The sequence below is a fragment of the Mustela nivalis genome (assembly GCF_964662115.1).
Source record: "Mustela nivalis genome assembly, chromosome: 3".
Classification (NCBI taxonomy): Eukaryota; Metazoa; Chordata; class Mammalia; order Carnivora; family Mustelidae; genus Mustela; species Mustela nivalis.
This window is the reverse complement of record NC_139022.1, coordinates 114,942,836-114,964,469: the sequence shown is the minus strand read 5'-3', so window position 1 is coordinate 114,964,469 and position 21,634 is coordinate 114,942,836. Positions and strand designations below refer to the sequence as shown.

The following is a 21,634-nucleotide window of genomic DNA, read 5'->3' as shown; positions in this document are numbered from 1 at the left end:
AAAATCAACAACTGCATCCAAAACGACCAGCTTCTTTTTCTGCTAAGATTTTGAGGCTCATGTGGCTTTCACTAGATGTTTCCTATAAATTTGATGTTTATGAATTGCTTGGTTTTAGCTATCTTCCAGGCAACAATTATTCAATTTATTGAGACTCTTGCTAGGGAAATGGCTACTCATAATAATTGAGAGAGGTTTTAAAATTTTTTTTTAAGATTATTTATTTATTTATTTGACAGAGAGATCACAAGTAGGCAGAGAGGCAGGCAGAGAGAGAAGAAGGGAAGCAGGCTCCCCGCCAAGCAGAGAGCCCAATGTAGGGCTCAATCCCAGGACCCTGGGATCATGACCTGAGCTGAAGGCAGAGGCTTTAACCCATTGAGCCACCCAGGTGCCCCGAGAGAGGTCTTTATTCATCATTCAGTCATTCATTCACTCATTCATTTTGTCTTCCTGATTTTTTTTCCACTTCTGTCAGAAAATTACGGTTATAAATAGCATTGCTTTAAATATATTACAATGTTATAAGCTTAAACATCAGTTGCACAGCCCATGCACTGATTCAGGAATGAGCTTATAACCTAATATAAGCCAATGGAACATGATGGATATTTGTTGAAGATTAAGGGATAGAAAAGTCTCCTGTTTTTCCATAGTAAATAAGGTAGAAACCCTAGATAGAAAGGAGAGTCTTCCCAGGAAGACCCTGGCAGTTGTCTGGGTACCAGAATAGAGCTAGGCTTAGGGAGAAGCTCACCTTGTGAAGAACAGAAAGACCAAATGATCTTCAGTTACTGGGGTCTCCAGTTACTGGGACTACTAGTTCAATTCTTGCCTGAAACTAGCCTTTACCTCTAGAGTTAACCTTTCTCTTTATTACTTAAACCAGTTAGAGTTGGGTTTTCAGCTTTATTGCAGCACAAATATTACTGAATGATATACTATTATTGGCTTTTTTGGGTTTTTTTGTTGTTGTTGTTGTTTTGGTTTTTTTGGCAAGCTCTAAACCCAGTGTGGGGCTTGAACTGGTGACCCTGAGATCACCAGTCGCATGCTCTACCAATCGAGCCAGTCAGGCGCCTCTACTGGCATTTTTAATTAAAAAATTTTGTTCACTGCAGCCGATGCTATTTGTCACCTACATAAAAGACACTATTCTTCATCCTTCTTAACACAATTCCAACTTTATTCATCATTAGGGTAGATAATGTGTTTCAGGGACCCTCCAACCTACCCCAAAACATTAATATTTATTAATCTTAATCAATCATAGTGATTCTGTTTCTTTGTCAAGGGCTTCTTTAGGAATATGATATAACTATGGACAAAAATAAAAAAGGTAAATTCTGAGTGCATCATGGAGTATTTAACTCATAAAAAGGGAAGGGGCACCTGGATGGCTTAGTTGGTTAAGCATCTGTCTTCAGCTCAGGTCATGTCCCAGGGTCCTGGAATTGAACCCCATGTTGGGCTCCCTGCTCAGCGGGGAGTCTGCTTCTCCCTTTCCCTCAGCCACTCCTCCACATGTGCTCACTCTCTATCAAAAATAAACCAAAAATCTTAAAAAAAAAAAAAAAGGCAGGCACAGAAATCCATTCCTTTTCTATATGTTAACAATGTAATTGTAGAAAGAGAAATTAAGGAACTGATTCAATTTACAATAGCACCAAAACCCATAAGATACCTAGGAGTAAGCCTAACCAAAGAGGTAAAGGATCTATACTCTAGAAACTACAGAACACTTATAAAAGAAATTGAGGAAGACACTAAAAGATGGAAAACATTCCATGCTAATGGACTGGAAGAATAAACATTAAAATTTCTACACTGGGGGCGCCTAGGTGGCTCAGTGAGTTAAGCCTCTGCCTTCGGCTCAGGTCATGATCTCAGGGTCCTGGGATAGAGCCCAGCATCAGGCTCTCTGCTCAGCGGGGAGCCTGCTTCCCCTCCCCCTCTGCCTGCCTCTCTGCCTACTTGTGATCTCTCTTTCTGTCAAATAAGTAAATAAATAAAATTTTTAAAAAAATGTCTACACTGCCTAGAGCAATCTACACTTTAATGCCATCTCTATTAAAATGCCATTGGCAGGGGCACCTGGGTGGCTCAGTGGGTTAAGCCTCTGCCTTCGGCTCGGTTCATGATCCCAGGGTTCTGGGATCAAGCCCCACATCGGGCTCCCTGCTCAGCGGGGAGCCTGCTTCCCCCTCTTCCTCTCTCTCTGCCTGCCTCTCTGCCTACTTGTGATCTCTCTCTGTGAAATAAAGATAAAATCTTTTAAAAAAAATGCCATTGGCATTTTTCAAAGAGCCGGAACAATCCTAAAATTTGTATGGAACCAGAAACAACCCCAAATTGCCAAAGGAACATCGAAAAAGGAAAACAATGCTGGGAGCATCACATTGCCTGACTTCAAGCTATATTATAAAGTTGTAACCACCAAAACACCATGGTATTGGCACAAAAACAGACACATAGTTAAATGGAACAGAATAGGGCCCCAGATATGGACTCTCAACTACATGGTCAACTAATCTTTGATAAATTAGGGGAAAATACCAATGGAAAAAAGACAGTCTCTTTAATAAATGATGCTGGGAAAATTGAACAGCTACATACACAAGAATGAAACTGGGCCATTCTCTTACACCATACACAAAGATAAACTCAAAATGGATGAAAGACGTCAGTGTGAGACAGGAATTCATCAAAATCCTAGTCATCAAAATCCTAGAGGAGAGGGGCTCCTAGGTGGCTCAGTGTGTTAAGCCACTGCCTTCGGCTCAGGTCATGATCTCAGGGTCCTGGGATCGAGTCCTGCATCAGGCTCTCTGCTCAGCAGGGAGCCTGCTTCCCTTCCTCTCTTTCTGCCTGCCTCTCTGCCTACTTGTGATCTCTCTCTGTCAAATAAATAGATAAAATCTTTAAAAAAAAAATCCTAGAGGAGAACATAGATAGTAACCTCTTCGACATCAGCCATAGCATCTTCTTTCAAGACACATCTCCAAAAGCAAGGGAAATAAAAACAAAAATGAACTTTTGGGACTTCATCAAGATAAAAATCTCTGCACAGCAAGGAAATAGTCAACAAAACTAAGAGGCAACCCACAGGATGGGAGAAGATATTTGCAAATTAAAGTATAGATAAAGAGCTGATGTCCAAGATCAATAAAGAACTTCTCAAACTCAACACCCCAAACCCAAATAATCCAGTCAAAAAAATAGGCAGAAGACATGAATAGACACTCTCCAAAGAAGACATATAGCTAACAGACACATTAAAAAATGTTCAACATCAGTAGCCATCAAAAAATTTCAAATAAAACCACAATGAGAAACCACCTTACACCAGTTAGAATGGCAAAAATTAACAAAGCAGGAAACAACAAATGTTGGCAGGGATGTGGAGAAAGGGAAACCCTCTTATGCTGTTGGTGGGAATGAAAGTTGGTACAGCCATTTTGGAAAACAGTATGGGGGTTCCTCAAAAACTTTAAAAAAAGAGCTACCCTATGACCCAGCAATTACACTACTAGATATTTACCCCAAAGATATAGACATAGTGTAAAGAAGGGGCACATGCACCCCTATGTTCACAGCAGCAATGTCCACCACAGCCAAACTGTGGAAGGAGCTGAGATGCCCTTCAACAGATGAATGGATAAAGAAGATGTGGTATATATATATGCAATGGAATATTACTCAGCCATCAGAAAGGAGGAATACCCACTCTTTGCACAGACATGGATGGAACTGGAGGGGATTATGCTAAGTGAAATAAGTCAAGCAGAGATTACCATATGGTAATATGGTAATAACCAATTACCATATGGTTTCACTAATATGTGGAACATAATGAGTAGCACAAGAGACCATAGGAGAAAGAAGGGAAAACCGAAGGGAGGAGAATCGAGAGGGAGACAACCCATGAGAGACTATGGACTCTGGGAAACAAACTGAAGATTTTAGAGGGGAGTGGGGTGGAGAGATGGGGTAGCTGGGTGATGGGTATTAAAGAGGGCATGTGTTGTGATGAGCACTGGGTGTTATATCCTGCTATTGAGTCATTGAACACTACACTGAGAACTAAAGATGCACTGTATGGTGGTTAACTAAACATAATAAAAAGTGCTTTTTAATTTAAAAACTTTCTTAAAAAAGGCTGGGTGGAGACAAGACTTTCTTTTCTCTTCCAACATTTAGATAGCATTCTGTGAAGAATATAACCACTTTGCAAATAGGAGAGAGAAATAAGGGAATCCAACCTGGCTTCCTTGAGTCACAAAATGAGCTGTCCCTGGAATTCCCCAGACTTCACCTTAGGTGCAATAATAAACTTCCCATTGTCTATGCTGGCAATAGCCACATGTTCTCTTATTTGGAGTTGAAAATCTGACTAATGTACAGATCTTCCTTGACTTATAATGAGATTATGTTCTGATAAACCCATAGTAAATTAAAAACACTGTTAATCAGGAATGTGTCTAATATACCTAACCTACAGAACAGCCATAGTAGTTTAGCCTAGATAGGTATAAATGTGCTCAGAACACACTAGCCTACAACTAGGAAACATCATCTAACACAAGGACTACTTTATAATAAAGTGTGGAATTATCTCATGTAACAGATTGAACACTGTACTGAAATTACAAAACAGAATGGCTGTATGGGTAAAGAAGGTTTGCAAGTATATCAATTACTTATTCCCAAGATCATGTGGCTGATGGGGACTGAGACTCATTGCCACTTACCCAACATCAAGACAGAGTATCATACCTTATATCACTAGCCCTGAAAAAGATCAAAACTCAGAATCTGAAGTATGGTTTCTACTGAATGTATATCACTTTTAAACCATCATAAAACTGAAAAATCATTAAGTTGAGCCATCAGACCTTGAGTACCACCTGTATTCATAGACAATATTAATTCTTTGAGGCTGTCTCCAAGCAAAAATAATCTTAATTGATTAAACCCAATCTGAGTCTTAAAAATGTAGCAGATACTTTCACAATTTTAGGTATACTTTATCATTATCATTACTTAAACGTTCAGTTTAAGTAATGTGAAGAAAAGAGGTAACCAATTCATTTATAAGGCAGATGAAATTTAACTAATTTAAATAATAATTAAATGATGTACCTTAAGCCAGAAACAAAATGAGAACTTATCCTGCTGAAGATTAAAGTGTCTCTAAGCTTTTGTTTATCCAGGTGGTTCAAACCAGAAGACACTGGGAGGGTCATCTTGGAAAGTAGCCAGAACAAATGCCCACAAGTCTTAATGGTAATCTAGCTGCCAGTTCCTAAGATTCCTATTATGTTAGCATTTTTTAATTCAGAAAAAACTGAACTAGTTCTTAGTAAAGTAACCCAATAGGTGCTGTGGAAATGTTTATTTCTTTTCCCACTTCCTCTTTCTCTTTCCTCCTATCTTACAAATATGGAGGGGAGTTGCATAGAAAGAGGAAGAAGTGAAATTATAGTTGTGGGAGTTCTTTGATAGCTCTAAAACTTACAAATATTATTTTTCAAATACAAATATGCATCCAAAGAATACCACAAAATTTTCCAGTATGAGAAGCAAATTTCTAAGAATTTCAGTAGTCTCCTAGATACATTTTTGTGTTTCTCTATGGTGTCTTCAATTTAAGCCCAACCTGAAAATAACTCCTTTGACATTAGCTTTGATAATGTTCTGAAGGCATATAAATTACATGATAAAGGAGGTTAATCAATGGGGAAAACATCAATGAAAATTAACATTTGTACCAAATATCAGATTTACTAAATAAAGAAAAGCTTGTTTGAATTCCTTCATGAGGAATTTCTCCATCACTTCTGAATTATCTTTTGAAATTTTAAGAAGAAATTACATCTTGAAATTTCAAAAAAATAAAATAAATCTGATAAAATTGGAATGTCATTCCACTGGGAGGAGGAATCGAAAGAACCATGTTCCATAGGCTGTTGTCAAGAACAGAACATATTTAACCTGCTGATTTCAGTTAGCACAGACATCCCTGGCATTCACCCTTCCCAGAGTCCATTTCTTACTGTTGTCTTCTTAGCGTGAAATGTAAACAAATAGCAAATTGCATAACAGTAAAAGAAAGCTAATAAAAATGAAGTTAGACTTGTATAGGAGGTGGCACAGAGAAGCAATCCTTGTTTTTGTGAGCTATTCTTCTCAAGGGTGAGATTTGATATCTCCTACCCACTTCAACTCTGCTGTTGCCTCTTATGTACTTAAAGGAACTTCAGGGCTTCTTCTCTGAAACCCACATTTCTCTTGGTCTCTTCTGAACTAAACCTTGGAGATTCTAATAATAAATGTCCAAATGCTCAGGTGTGTCACTATAAAGTCCATTTCTGTCATCTGAAAAGTAGGTCCCACCAACCGTTAGTTCCTTATGGCTATCTATTATAGTTCCATCAAGTGACTAAAACTGAGGAAGGAATAATAGAGTTTGGGAAAGTCCTTGATAAAATAGTACCCCATGGAGATTAAGAACTTAGTTTTTGAATGAGAATTACAAGTTGAAAGGTATTACAGGAATACATAGCCTGATCTAATAGGTATGGAGACAACTAGACAAAGTTAAGAGTTATTTAGATGTTTGAACCAACAGCACTTAGGGACAAGAGAAATGGAAGAGCATGAAAGTAAAGGAGAAACCTAAAATAATGCTCAGCTTTCTGACTCTAGCAAGGGGAGGCATGGTGATGCCACTTTACTCAGCTAGGGAATACTGAAAGGACCTCAGTTTTAGAGGTTAGATAATGAGTTCAGTTTAGGATGGATTGTATCTTAGATGCTCGTGAGAGGTCTCAAAGGAAGGGGTCCCAGGTCCAGGGCTCAGGTCTCACCTAGAGCTGGAAACTGGAGCATCATTCATACAAACAGAATGCAACCCAGGCCACAGAAAAGACCTATAGAGAGAAAGAAGAAAGCTTAAGACCAGGAGTTTAAAGGATCTCCATGCAGTAATTACTCTGAGGAAGAGCCTACAAAATGAGACCAAAGGAGTAGTCAGAAAGTTTGGAGGAAAACAGTCTCATATTACAGAAGTCAGGGAAAGAGTGTCTTATGGGAGACTGTCAACAACCGCCAAAGTTCAGAGGCCCTACAGGATGAACGTTAAGTCCAATGGATTTAGTGACATCAGTAAGTTCAGCAAGGTGAAGTTGAATAATGTAATGGAAAACAAAATCTAGAGTGTGCTACGTTCACAAGGAGAAAGGGAATCAGAGTATAGACAACTCTCCCAAGAGATCTGATAGTAAAAGGGAGAACAGTTACAGAGCAAAAACTGAAGAGGCATTAAGTAGTAAAAGGGTTTTATTTCCTTTTTTAAAAAAGATTTATTTATTCATTTATTTACTTGAGAGAGAGAGAGAGAGAGAGAGAGAGAGAAAGCACAAGCAGGCAGAATAGCAGGCAGAAGGAGAGGGAGAAGCAGTCTTCCTGCTGAGCATGGAGCCCGTTGTCGGGCTCAATCCCCGGACCCTGGGATCGTGACCTAAGCCAAAGGCTGATGCTTAAGGGACTGAGCCTCTCACATGCCCCAGGTTTTATTTCCTTCTTAAGATGGCATCAGAGGACTACATGCTAATGAGTTAGAGTCAGGGGAAAGATTAAAACTTATAAGGAATGGAGAATAACAAAGGCATGAGATTCTAGAGGATGCAGGAGGGTCTGGAATCTAGTTCTCTCTGGATGTCTGGAAACCTAAGCTGAAATCCAAGTCCATTGCCGACTTTGCACATAAATGAGCTTTCTGGGAATCCTATAGATTTTCCTCATTACTTAGATGTTCCTTAGTTTTCCCTTCTATATTTGCTTCCCATTACTGCTATAACACATTATGACAAACTTAGTGGGTTAAAACAGTACAGATTTATTATCTCAAAGTTCTGAAGACCAAAAGTCTAAAACAGGTGTCGCCACGTTAAAATCAAGGCATCAACAGACTATGTTCCTTGTTGCCACAAGGCAGCTTTAGGGTAGATTCTGTTTCTTTACTTTTCCAGCTTCTACAGGCCACATACTTTTCTTGCCTTGTGGTTCCTTTCTCCATATTCAAAGGCAGCAGTGTAACATCTTCAGAAACCTATTCAGAGGTCTGGGGACATCTTTGGCGGCCCATTATTCCGGATAACTGTGTGGACATCATTGGGAAGGGGCAGTATTTTGCCTACCCTACCTCTCTATTTCTAAAGTACTCTGAGAAGCTTGTTTAAAATAATGGATGGAGCCAGGAGAGCATCCTCTGCTTAATGTTTTACACAATTAAAAATATCAGTAATTAATCTGAGCAATGTCATTATCAAAAGAAGGAGTGTTCACCACTTGGACAACTGTTCTACATGATGTGAAAACTGAACTTGGACAGTACTAGGTGCAGTTGATTTTATCATTTTTAGGATTCTAGGGTGAAATACATCAACAATCTGAATAAATTCTGTATGATCCTTCAGCTGCTATTTTTAAGAAAACAGCAATAGTGACACCCGGGCAAACAGTGAGGAAGACTTTATTAAGGGCTACTGATGGCAATTAGTGTCCAGACTAACACAGTAGGAAAGAAAGGGTGACTCTATTTTACATTATGACAAGGAAAAGTGGGGATTTATAATAGGGGCTGTGTGTGTGGTTTGTTGGTGGGGTATGAGTAAGGGGGGAGGCAAGCCAGGGTGACCAGATGTCACCTGGGTAGAGGATAAGTAATTTCATCAGATCTGGAGGATGATCAGATTCTAAGGGTGGGGATTCTCAAAAATTGATTGAGCAGACTTCACTCGGCAAGTGGGCACCTGGAGACAAGGTTGAAAGATGAGTTCAGAGGAGCCTAAGTAAAGTTTGGTTAGGAAAAGAGTCTTTGTTACAATAGTATTTTTTTTTTGCAATTTATTATATCTTCTGCATATATTTCTTATCTTTATCCAAGAAGCACTGAGTCTAGACCTAGCACTGAATCCAGGAGGCTGGTAAAATTCCGTGATACCATCACTAAGCTAAGCAAAAGGAAGAAGTTGAGGGATAGGATAAGACTTAAGGAAGAGAAGAACCCATATGTGGTGAGATATAGCTGCCATGTCACTCCAAATGACCACATCCAAGTGTCCTGTTGTCAGGAACATTTAATAGCACTGTCAAGTCAACTCAACCAAAATGACTTGCACTCTTCTCCACAAAACCCATTCTTCTGCCCTGTTGATACAAGCAAATCCCTAATCCACAAAGATGAGGAATTATTTATCTTACCTTTCTCCATTAAAAAGAAAATTTTCATTGCCCCTGTCAAAGAATAACACTGCCAATACTGTTCTTACTACAGCATTATATAAGTTCTCAAAGCCATGAAACATCAGAAATTGTAACAAATAACTGAAAATTAATGCAAACAACCAAATTGCTTTTCTTCATTCTATAGACTTGGCCTCATATAACCCCTGTGAATCAAGAAGAAAAGCAGGAGAGTTGTACACTCTAGTACAACATGCAGTCCACATAATATAAAATTATCTTTATTTTTATTTCTCTAATTGCCTTTGAGTTCATACTTATTCCACTGCCAATAAGCATAGAAATAGTCCTTCATCTACTATCTCTTATTTTTCTTCTTTTCTCAGTCTCCTATGCATCTCCCTCCTATGAATTTCCTTTTCCCCTACCAGAGTCCATTTTCACCTTTCGGCCTCTGACCAGGCATCAGTCATTGTGCTTGAACCACTCTTCTCTTCAATGCAACCAGATTTATAGGAGGGGACTTCAGGTCCTGCTCACTGGAAAATGTAGAAGAGATTCCAATGAAAAACATTTCTTCCCCTTAGATTGATTTCCTTTAGGCATAACTCATGTGCATTGTGATGCTAACAGTGTTTGTGTTGTTTCCCGATCTTGCTGAAGAACTCTTTCTGTAGAACAATTTGGTAAGATCTAAGACCCTGAAGAGGGTAGGAAGACACCCGTCCCTGAAAGGGAGCAGGACTAAGTTAACCCACATTGTTCTACCCTCACCTGGTAAAGAGAGAAGGTGGAATGCAGCACTGCACTAGGCCCCCACCTAGTGTCTGGCCACTGGTTGCTTTCCCCTCTCTCCCATCATGGACCAGCCTATATTCATTTTGTGGCACCATCTTTGAGATGTCCTCATTTGCTCTTCCACACAAATCTCTCCCACCTCCCAAGCTAGTACCAAGGTATTCACACATCTTTCTAATATAATATCCTTATCAGTCTTTTGGGGACAGATCAATTGGCTTCAGGAAGTTCCAGAAAGAAAATCCTGGATTCAGATCTGCTGAAGGGAATTCACTTGCTCCCTGTGTGATGGTGGCAGCTTTGGAAGCCGGGGAATCACTGTGCTTGCCCTCAAGGCATCATCTCTCTTTTTAGAGACACCTCTTTTCCTTTCCAGACTAGCTTGTGAGGAAATGGATCCATCCACCAACTGAGAAACAGAAACAAAAGCAAAAACAAACCTTCAAACTCATAATTTTCTTGGGATTCTGGAGATGATTCTTGGTCTAACTTGCCAAGTTAGATCTGGCAAGTTTTTGCGGAGATTTAAGCTAATTGTGGAGGGAGGGAGGAGAAGACCATGGATACACTCAGTCAGTGGTAATATTCACAGGCAGAGCCATGTCAGGTAACAAGGGAGAGGCACTGAGAGTATAATAGATGTGATTTCTCGTCGGCTATGCATACTGCAGCCTTGTCAAGAAGGGGCATGCCTGGAAGATTTCTGGCCTACCTTTTAGGATTTAGCCAGAAATTTAGCTCCCCATGCTTAGTACAGGTCAGCAGAAATTCATCTGCCAAAACTTGGCCAATCATCAGAAGCACCTAGGGCACTCTGTAAAACTATAAATTCCCAGACACCCTCCTAGATTCACTCAAGCAGACTTTCAGCAGTGAGACTTTGGATTCTCCATACTGATGAAACTCCCCAAGTGCCAGTGTGAAGAACCATTTTTATAGCTCATAGAATCTAAGACACAGATCTGGAAGAGAGTTATTCTAACTTTTCCATTTTCATTTAACAAAAACTTAACTTCACAAGTGTTAAGTACAATGTTCTACAATCACGACAGTTTATTTTATGGGATGTGAGGATGTGGACATGCAGTAGTGAAAAGCTTTCTGTGAATAAAATATGTGCCTGGGGAGGATATCTGGGAACTATGCACCAATGGAAACCTTTAGACTGGTGCATTGCTACCGTGGTTTTGGATCATATATGCACTTAACTTTCATCCATTTAGTCACTTAACAATGCCAGGCATTGCTTTAGATAGAGAAGACATAGTAGTGAACAAAACAGTCAAGTATTTCTGCCCTCAAGAAGCTTTCATTCTAGTGGGGTAGAAAGAAACTACCAAGAAGACAAAAATGAATAGTCAGACATAACATTTTAGAAAAAAAAAAAAGCAGGGAACAAGAATCTGACTTGTCCAGGAGTGGGGACTGCATTGAAATTGTAGGCAAGACATCTGGGGAGACTTCACTGGGTGAAGGTGACTTTGGAGAAGAGAGACCCGAGGACCTGAGGGAATAGCCATGTATGCATCCAAGCTGCAATTATCCAGGCAGAAGAAGTAGCAAATGTAAAGGCCCTGAGGCAGAAACATGCCTAGCCTGTTAGGAACAAGGAAAGAAAGAATACATGTGTTCGTGAGGTAAAGGGGGGCCAGATCACATAGTATGTTAGAAGCTGAGTTTTTAGTCTACATGTGATGAAAAATCATCAGAAGATTTTAGAAAAAAGACTGTCAAGACCAACATAAAGTTGAATGAGACCTCTTTGTACAGAGCTGAAACCAAACTGAAAGGGCAGGTCACAGAAGCAATAGGAGCAGACATGAAGCTATTGCAATCCTTCAACTACAGTACCTGTGCTGGGCAAGAGAGAACTAACCATTTCAATAAACACAAAACATGGGCATCATGTGCATTGATGCCTCTAAGTCAACAAAGGAAGGAGGGTAGGGATTTGCAGTTCCCTCAACCCATTTACTTCTTCAACATGTCTCCCAGTGAGAGCATCCTACAGCCACAAGAACAATGCTAACAGCTGGAGGTGAGTGTTCTTCATCCTACCTGGTCCTCAAACACTGTACAAGTCCTCAAAGCATCCACATCAGCCAGACCCCTCATGCTGGTTCTGGGGACTGGCATGGGCCCAACATCTGCGGGAGGCCCCAAAACTTGAAGCAACAAATGCTTCCTACATACTCTCTCTCAGTCCTTGTTTTTCCCGAGTGTTTTCTTCATTAAGTGCTCTATAAGCTCTTTGCTCACTCTCCAGAGCACTTCCCATGTCATCAGCCCTGCATCCCTGCCATCGTAGTTTTAAACTAAGTATTTTGTTCCTTCCAAAGCATTTACTAAAACACATGTGTTCAGGATCTAAGGTGTGGGGCTCTTGGACTGCAGCTGGGTGAAAATATATATTTGCTCCAGTCCACCACTGCATCTTAGATTTTTCTGTTAGTATAAAATCCTATCGAAACAGTGGTCATCACTAAGATGTGGGAAGTTTTTGAATACACATTGAAAATTTATAAGCATCTATCAAATGACATTTCAGTTCTTTTAACTAACCAAACTTATTTGCCAATTAAATCTATTCTTCTTTAAAAATATGTATTTATTTGAGAGGGAGAGAGAGCACAGGGGAGTGGGGGACAGAGGGAGAGGGAGAGAGAGAATCACCAAGCAGATTTTCTGCTGAGCTTGGAGCCCAAGGTGACACTCGATCCTAGGACCCCAGGATTATGACCCGAGCTGAAACCAGGAGCCAGATGCCCAACCAACTAAGCCACATAGGTGCCCCAATTAACTCTGTTTTTTTTTTAGTGTTGTTCTCCTTTCCAAATCAACAAACATATGCCAACTTCAAATGTATTCTAAGCATTCACAGCATTAATAGAAAGTAACTAAAAACTCCTTGAAGTTGGCCGTTTGTCACTAGAGACCCTGGTCTCCGTATTAATAAAAACACTGAAGGGAGCAAACAGAGAAAACTTCAAGTAGTAAGACTAATCTTTTTTTTTTTTATTCACTTATTTATTTGTCAGAGAGAGAACACAAGCAGGCAGAGCGTCAGGCAGAGGCAGAGAGAGAGAAGCAGGCTCCCCGCTGAGCAAGGAGCCTGATGTGGGACTCAATCCCAGGACCCTGGGATCATGACCCAAGCTGAAGGCAGCAGCTCAACCAACTGAGCCCCCCAGGCGTCCCCTAATTTGACTTTCAAGAAGTAAAATACTTGTGCTATAAGAACCCCCCAAATAAGCAGAAAAGTACTATCCTTGGAGGGTAACTGTGAAAGTCTAGAGAAGGACAGAAAACTAGGAAGGTTATTGTTGAAGTTTTGTTTATTGTTCAAGTAGTGAGAGAGCGCTATTTACAAGGATGAGCCAATTTTCAAGTCCAAGTATGGCAGTAGATGAAACTGGACTCCCTTGTGGTTACTGAGAAATATATACAGCTTCCAAAACCACATGAAGGTGAGTCAGAGTGATGGGCATTTGTACAGAGGAGGAAGCTGACATAGTCTTTTAGGCCAAACAGTAATCCTGGGTGGCTCTGATGAAATAAGGTATTTAATCACCTCACCGGGAAGAGTCTTTCTTATTGAGTAAACACTTGGCAGTCTTGGTCATTAGCTTGAAAAGCAGAGAGAAAAGTAAACACTGATGAGGTGGTACGCAGCACAGATGTTTGTTTAGGCTAAACCCTGAATGTCCTTTGGGGCCCAACTCAACGCCGCCTCTCTCCTGCCCAAGCATGGAACTGTGAATGTGGGAGCCAAGTGCGCATCTCATTTGTTCTCTACATGCAGGGTCCCAGTGACTAATTACTAATGAATTAATTTTTAAAATGACTGTGGAGACCTGCCTGGGGAGATGTGTGCTTCCCATCATGAAAGGTATGGGAAGCAGAAACTAGATCACTGGTTCTTAGCTTTTCTGTGTTCATTCAACATTTTTACATTGGTGGCATGAGTGAAGGGATCCAAAGGGGAAACACCCATTTTTAGAACCAAGTGTTTAGAAAATCTAAAAAAAAGCCTCCCAGACATTCACTGGGTCACCCTTCAGCAATGTATCACTGTGGACATGAAACTACTAACTTCCCGGATGCACAAAGCAATGTTTCCATGTGATTTAGGTCTTTGAACCTAGTATTACACCATATGCCCTTTCTCTGACTAGCAGAGAAAGGACTGCTCTCCTTCAGTCTGCCCATCACAGCTTTCTAACCACCAAATATCTCTCTAGCAATGTGAAGACACACGAACGATAAAAGGCAAATTTTATTCATTGATTACTACTGGCAGTTGACCTATGAAGGGCAGGAGAGACACTCATGCCTGAGAGCCACTTAAAAAAGCATCAGTTAGGGATGTTGCAGATGGAATTCCCTAATTAATAGGGATATTCAGGTGTAATGTGCAGGTCAGATCAGATGGTCCCAAATACCAATTCTAAGCCGAGTCTAAGTCTCTAAGCTACTCGAACTATAATGACCTCTGCTATTATCTCTTTAGTTACTGGTATTTTTGATGTAACTCACATACAGCACTTTGCTAAGAGCATGAAGGATTTAATGCTATTAAGAATGAGAAGCTGGAAATGGTCTAAGGCAAATGGCACAATTTTTTCTGGGCCTTTTGTCTTTCAAGGCTACATCAAAAAGTGAGCCCAGCCTGCCCCAGCTGTGAGTAAAAGAGTGCCCCTGTTGTCTGTCTTCTTTTTAAACCTTTTTAACCTTGCACAACTGCCACCTCCCATTTCCTTGTCACCATGACCCTAAGCCATCATTCTCATTCTTGCTTCACGCCTATTTTAAATTGAAGCAGAAGGAGGGGAAATCATGAAAAACAGCATGTACTTGTAAAAACCTCTGCAATGGTAGCAATTGGGTTGTCATACCCTGACTATGGCTAATCAGGTTTTCTCCTTCCCTGTGACAGGAGAATTTCTCTTGTCTCTGTGTCTTCTTCAGCCCCTGGGAATGTGGCTAACCATTCATGAGATTATCTGGTCAGATGACAGAATCCTCCATGCTTCAGGCAGATGTGACCTTGGCATGACTATATGAGCTGCTAATGAAAATCTAGGAAGGACCACCAGTGTTTCAGATGTGGGGATGAGTAGAGCTGTCAGGAGCTTCCGGGTAAGGGAGCCTTGACTCCAGAAGAATGGGGAACAGCAGATCAGGCAGAGATTAGTGGTGGAGTCTGGACAAATCACTGGGGTGGCCTTGGGCTATTTCCACTACAGATAGGATAGGAGTCCCTATTCTGGAGTTCCCCACTTCATTGAAGAGTTTAAAATGTTTCTGTGATTTGTAATGTGCGTAGAAACAGAATAAAAATATTTTCATTGTATGTGTGGAGAGGTCATTGGACTGTAAAATATAGCTGTATGAGAAATTTCCTTCTTGGCATATGTACTTCTTTTTTTCTGTTTTCTCCCCAGTTTTATTGAGATTATAATTGTCCTAAAACCTGGTGCAAGTTTAAAGTGCACCATGTATTCACGAGATGCATGTGTATTTTGCAAAACAATCCCACCACAAAGTTAGCTAAGAATACCATCCCATCACAGAATTACCATTTCTATTTTGTGGAGCAAACATTTAAGATCTATTCTCCCAGCAACTTACAAATTTGCAGTACAGTATTTTTAATTATCATCATTATGTTACACATTACTCAGAATTTATAACTAGAAATTTGTACACTTTGACCAATACCTCTCCAATTCTTCGCTCCCTAACCCCCATCTCTTAGTAAATACCACTCCACTCTTTTTCGATCAGGTCAGGTTAAGTACCTTATGCTTGGTAAAATACGTCAGACAGAGAAAGACAAATACTATAAGGTATCACTTAAGCGGGGAATCTAAAAAAGCTGGTATGTAGATGCACTTTAACTTATCAGCATTTCCATTTAATACATGAAAACAATACAGTGAGAATCAAGGCCCTTGTGCTAACTCTCCTTTTCCAATTGTCTTTTACTTGTGCTATTGTCTGAACTGTGTCCTCAACGAAATACATTGAATCCCTAATCCCAGTGCAACAGCATTTGGAGATGGTGCCTTTGGGAGTGATTAAGTTTCAGTGAGGTTATAAGGGTAAGGTCATGAGATGAGTGACCTTAGAAGAAAACATCGGAGAGCTTGTGGTCTCTCTCTGTGCCACGGGAGGACCCAGTGGGAAGGGTGCTCTCCACAAACCAGGCGGAGTTCTCACCAGAACCCATCTATGCTTGCACCTGGATCTCAAACTATCAGCCTCCAGAACTGTGAGAAAATAAATCTCTGTTGTTCAAGCTCCCCTGGCAACGGTTTGGTTTTGTGTTATGGCGGCCTGAACTAACCAATACACCCAGTCTCTCTTTCCCTCATTCTCTCTCTACCTTCTCTCTCGATTACTCTCTCTGGGAGGGCACTCTACAGATGTAGACCTAGTAACAGCAATTCCTAGGTAATGCCCTCCTGCTGCATTTTTACCCCTTTATCACTAGAATCAGATGAACAAAGTATTCTACCTATACTGCATTCTTTTAAAAAACAAACACTTTTGACCAGTTTGCCTTCTGTAATGGCACTAAGCACCTTTTTTTAGTTGTGTAAATTGGTAGGAAATAACTCCCCCTGAAAAAAAAGAGGAGAAATTGGAGAAAGAAAAGACGGAAGAAGGGGTCAAGGAGAAAGAGGACAAGCCGGCACACAAGGAGGGAGGCTTCCGAGGCCCTTCTCCATCCCTGAGCTTCACGAAGGCCCTGCCTTCCCTATCCTGCCCACTGTTCCTTTCCTTTCTATCTTCTCACTGCCTCTTGTTGCCACTTTCTGTCTTTTCTCTCTGCTCCCATGGAAACGCACTTCAACCTACAAGAACCCACTCTCCCAAGCCCAGATTTTCATACCTCCACCTTTGGAAGTAACAGAAAAATGAACTGTGTGCTAAAGGTTGAGAGTCAACAATCCTCCCTCCCAAATAACAACCATACATGTTAGCTAGAGACACCTACGAGGAACCCATCTTCCTGGATTTCAGAAAGTGCTTATCCAAAAGGAAACTCGAGCCCAGGACCAGCCATCAGAAAAGTGAGAGCCACCAATGCAGGCCACATACAAAATTTTCCATTTTCTAGGAGCCACATTTTTAAAACAAGAAAAACAAATGAGTGAATACTGTCCTAAAATGTATCTTATGTTACACAACAGATCCAAAATATTGTTTTCACACATAGCCAATTATGAAAATCTAATGAGATAGTTCACATTTCTTTCACACTAAGCCTTCAAAATCAAATGTGTATTTCATATTCACAGTACATCTCATTTCAGACAACAAACTACATGCTCCTTTGAGATATGGAGATTTTTTTCATAGCTTGCAAAGAAAGGCGGGCAAACGACCATCTCCTTCAGTATTAGTGTTAAAATTTCCCATCTTCAGAACAAAAAACCTCCCCCCCAGATTCTCAAAATGTAAGACATCACTAAGCACAATTGCTAAGAGCAGAGAACATCCTGATCTTCCTTCTCATCACTTCTGGGAGGCCCAAAGCATCCTGGCCACTGTGCACGTCAGTGTTCAAGCTTTCATCCCAGGATCCCCTGGGGGAAATTAGAAAACAAACAAACAAAAATGAGTTTTATTTGCTGAGAAGTGGGTGATTCCCTGCCTGCATGGGCCATCACAGCAAAGCTGCCCCATCTTCACACAATATTAACAGGCATCTGTCTCCTGGACCTGCAGTTAGATTTCCCTAGGGTGCAGCTGTAGGGTTTGTGTTCACTGAGGACTGAGTAAATGTTGGACCTTTAACCACAGTAATCGGCTGTCAATACCATTCATTCATACGCTATTAGCTCCATTATTCCTACAATGACACCCAAGCAATTGACAACCCTTACTTAAAACTAATGTCTGCACTTTATGTAACATAGAGACATGATTTTAATGGTGAAAATTCCAGGATGAGAGTGGTAAAGCAGGGTGATCCTACTAAACCCCAGTAGGATGAGGTTTGCTTTTAGCAGCTACATTTTTTGATGGTCTACTGGGACTTCTTTTTTTTTTCTTTTTCTTTTCTTTTTTTTCCGGTTTCCTACTGCCAGCCACCAAAATTTTATCTCCTTATTGGAGCCTCCCTCTCCCTCTCTCCTCAGGCTTTTATCCTTATCTGAAGGGTCAGAAGTTATGATACTGGTAATTTTTATTGAGATGCTGAAAGTTTCAGACCTCAAAAAAAGAATCTCAATGGCACATACTGGATCACCTCAAATTACACCCCTGCCAATTGTAAAGCTGACTTGGGTTGTTAACAACTTTTTTTTGTTTTCCGAGTTGAGTGAAAAATTCAATTTTAAAGTATATCTCTACTCGATAGTCAGTTTTGTGAAAGATTCTTAGGCAAAAGGATACTGTGAAACTTGGGATGGCTGTTGTTTATAGATTGGATTTTCAAGGCGTGCTCATTCCCATGGTTAATTAAAAGTTCAATGAGTACCAAAAAGAGTTGGCAAAAACTGATTCTCCTCCCTCTCTGGAGGCTTCCAAGTTCTTTTTTCATGAGCACCCAGAAACTTTCCCCTCACCGGATCCAGATTCCATTCTCTGTCTATCTGACCAGATGACGCAACATCTGTGTTCCCTTTTAAGAACGTGAGAAATAAAGCTTTTTCATCTTCCCTCTCTTTGAGTTCTGGGAAATCCAATTAAAACTGCTCAGACTTTCTTTTTTCTTCTTTGCCCTAGAAGACAATGCTCGGGAAGAGTCCTGTGGTGGTCTCCCGCCTGTGGAAGAAAGTGATCGAAAAATTAACCTGATTATGGAGTTGTCGACACAGGTTTCCCTTCAGACTGAGAAGATTACCCAGCTGGAAGATGTTTTAGAGGAAAAGGAAAGGAAAATTCAGCAGCTGGAAGCTGAGCGGGGATCCCAGCCCTTCCAAGAGGTTGAGGACACTCCAGAATGTTTACGAGAAGCCCCAATTTTCTTTAATAATAGGGTCACCCCCGTGGTCTCTGATTAAGATATGTAAGCATTCCAAGTAAGAAAATAATAAATGTTTATTAAGTGTCACCAGCGTAAAGTCCAGAACCCAGCTAGTCTCCCCAGTAGCAAACTCAAGTTCAAGATGATGGGTTTGAATAGATCCCATAGCTTTTGTATTGGAAGGAAACAAAACAAAGGGGATTCTTCAGGAGTAATTCCTGAATACTTCCCCTTCAGACATCAGCCATCAGGTAACCTATACACTTGCAGAATACTATGTTTTTAGATATCCCAGATAACCACGGGACAAAGAAAAACATACAGCTAGACTGATGGTCAAAGAACATAGTATCATTGTCTTATCAGAGGTTTGTCTTATCACATTGCAAGGTGGCACCATACCTGTATCCATAAGCAGCTCACCTGTGGACAGAAAACTGTCATAGAAGGCAAGCTTCAAACTGGGGGAAATGGGGGTACTGAAGAGTAGAATCATTGCCAGCAGAGTGAACAGCCATGAGGTCTGTTTTTTCATATCCTCTAGACTATATTTCTTTATGGCATGTCTCTTATTAGCACTTAGCGAGCGGAGAAGTGAAATAAAATTAAAGCAATAAAAATAAATAAAGAATGGGTGAATCAGCACTGTGGTCCTTTGGGAAAAGTGTCCTGGGACAACATCTCCTTGGGAAAACAGACAACACTGATTTTTCCTGTTGGACCCAAACTCGGACCAAAACAAAATATACTCTTCTGTTATTGTTGTATCAAGGAGGTGCGGACAGCACAAAATTATGTCGGGAAAAATAAAGGATGGGCAAAGGGAAGCTACCCTCTAATTAATGGGCTAGAAGGAATTGTATCCCATTCCTCTTTCCCGTATCCCCTTCAAGTAAACTATTTCCCACACAAAGGGAGCAGTTAGGCACTAACTTTGGGAAAGACTTTGGGACTTAATTCTTATTGGGCTAGTACAGAATGACTCAGGCAAACAGCTCTAGCTCTCCCATAAGTCTGACTACATCACTACTTCTTGATTTAATTAGACCAGTTCAACAAATACTCCCTGAAACTCTTCTGTCTACCAGAGACAACAATAGAAGTCAGAAATATCACAGCAAACATGAGAATCACCACTACTTTTATAATGCAAGAATTCATAGACACACATGAATCTCTTCAAATGGAAGGGAGATAAGAAATGGAAGAGAGAATTTAACAGAGTAAACCTGATTAACGCTCCTTAACAAAGGCTCTCAAATTTACTGAGCATGATTAAACAGCAAGAATTCAAATTTCTGGTCTTTGGTTTTAGGCCCCAGGAACATGCATTTTAACACAGGTGGTATTCCTGCGGAATGTTATTTCAGTTCCTACAATTCAAGATACGTTGGTTTGGGGCAGAATTCAAGCAGAGCTGTCACACTTTCATTCCCAGAAAAAAGACTATTCCCAAAAGGAAAATTGATTCTTGCAAACCAGTGGAAAGTGTCTTCTACAAAATGCAACTTGTACATAATCTGGTTATGGATCCTGACTATCTATAAAACAAAGATTCCAAATCTGACTTAAAAAAAGGCGGTGGGAGCGATTGAATTTCTGGCTCCTAATAGCTTTACAACACTGACTCAGGTGTTCATTCCAAAACAAAACACACAGATTCTGCCAGTAAGTACTGTTTCATACAAAGCTAGAATCTTCCTATATTTGTATATAATCTCAGAGTTTCACATGTAATGTCAGCAAGTATGTACAGGTACAGTCCATGATCCGAAATGAAACCAATTTACAACTCCCTGATCATGAACACACACCTACACCAGAAAGTGACTCAAGGTACTTTTCCGTGGTTCCAAAAAGAACCTCTTCCATGGAGTGTGCTTCAGCCCTTATAGAATCCACTTCAGAAATCCATTCTCTCTGGTCTCTTCTACTTCTCATCTCCTCAAACCCCTTGATGTCCTGGGTCTTTCTATTTCTCTAGGCCTGACTAGGTCACTCTGTTCCAACCCTGAAGTTTTGCCCATTGTTTCAAACAACATGGCTCTCATTGTGTATTTCTGTGAGAAAGCTTTAAATCGACTATCTCCAAGACAAAGGACTATCTCCAGAATTTTGAGCTGTTATGATTATCAATTTTCCAGCTCTTTATTTTACCAGAGATTGTCTTAGTCCCAAGGGATATGGGGCAGGGTGGGAAGTAAGAAAGATGGAAAGTGGAGAAGGAGAGAACAGAAAATCCCATCATATCCCAGATAGGGGGATGTTAACTTCTAGGTCAATTTCCCCTTCCAAATGCCCTGGTGAGCCCTTAGAAGGAAAGCAGACTGACAATGGAGATAAAATAACAGGCAGGGCTAGAAATGAAGTTAATAATTAATTGAGCCTGTCACCTCTAAATATCTAAGATGAGCCAGTGAAGAAGCCAACATCAAGGCTCTCATTACCTGGCAAAACCATCCTTACAAGAAGGTCCTCTGGGTTACTAGACTCAGGTCCAGGTGATCTCCAAATCAGAAGTGGGAAGAAGGTTCCATCTAAAGATGAAAAGACTAATCTCTGGTAGTGAATCTTAGTAAGAAGCATTCTTTAAATATCCAGGTTTTA

At 40.4% G+C, this 21,634-nt stretch overlaps 1 protein-coding gene across 3 annotated transcripts in view; it reads left to right on the top strand.

Annotated features, from left to right (window-relative positions):
* CCDC192 (coiled-coil domain containing 192) overlaps window positions 1-19,666 on the top strand; it is a 198,013-nt gene extending 178,347 nt beyond the window's left edge. For 2 of the 3 annotated variants that reach the window (XR_014309555.1, XM_082723099.1), the window contains one exon: window positions 18,787-19,666. Coding sequence is in view for 2 of the 3 variants with exons in the window: in XM_082723099.1 (XP_082579225.1) it covers window positions 18,787-19,064 (278 nt within the window). In the remaining variant the exon portion in view is untranslated. The remainder of the gene's footprint in view (window positions 1-18,786) is intronic. The other variant, XM_082723100.1, reaches the window with a different exon arrangement.
* The last annotated feature ends 1,968 nt before the right edge of the window (window positions 19,667-21,634 follow it).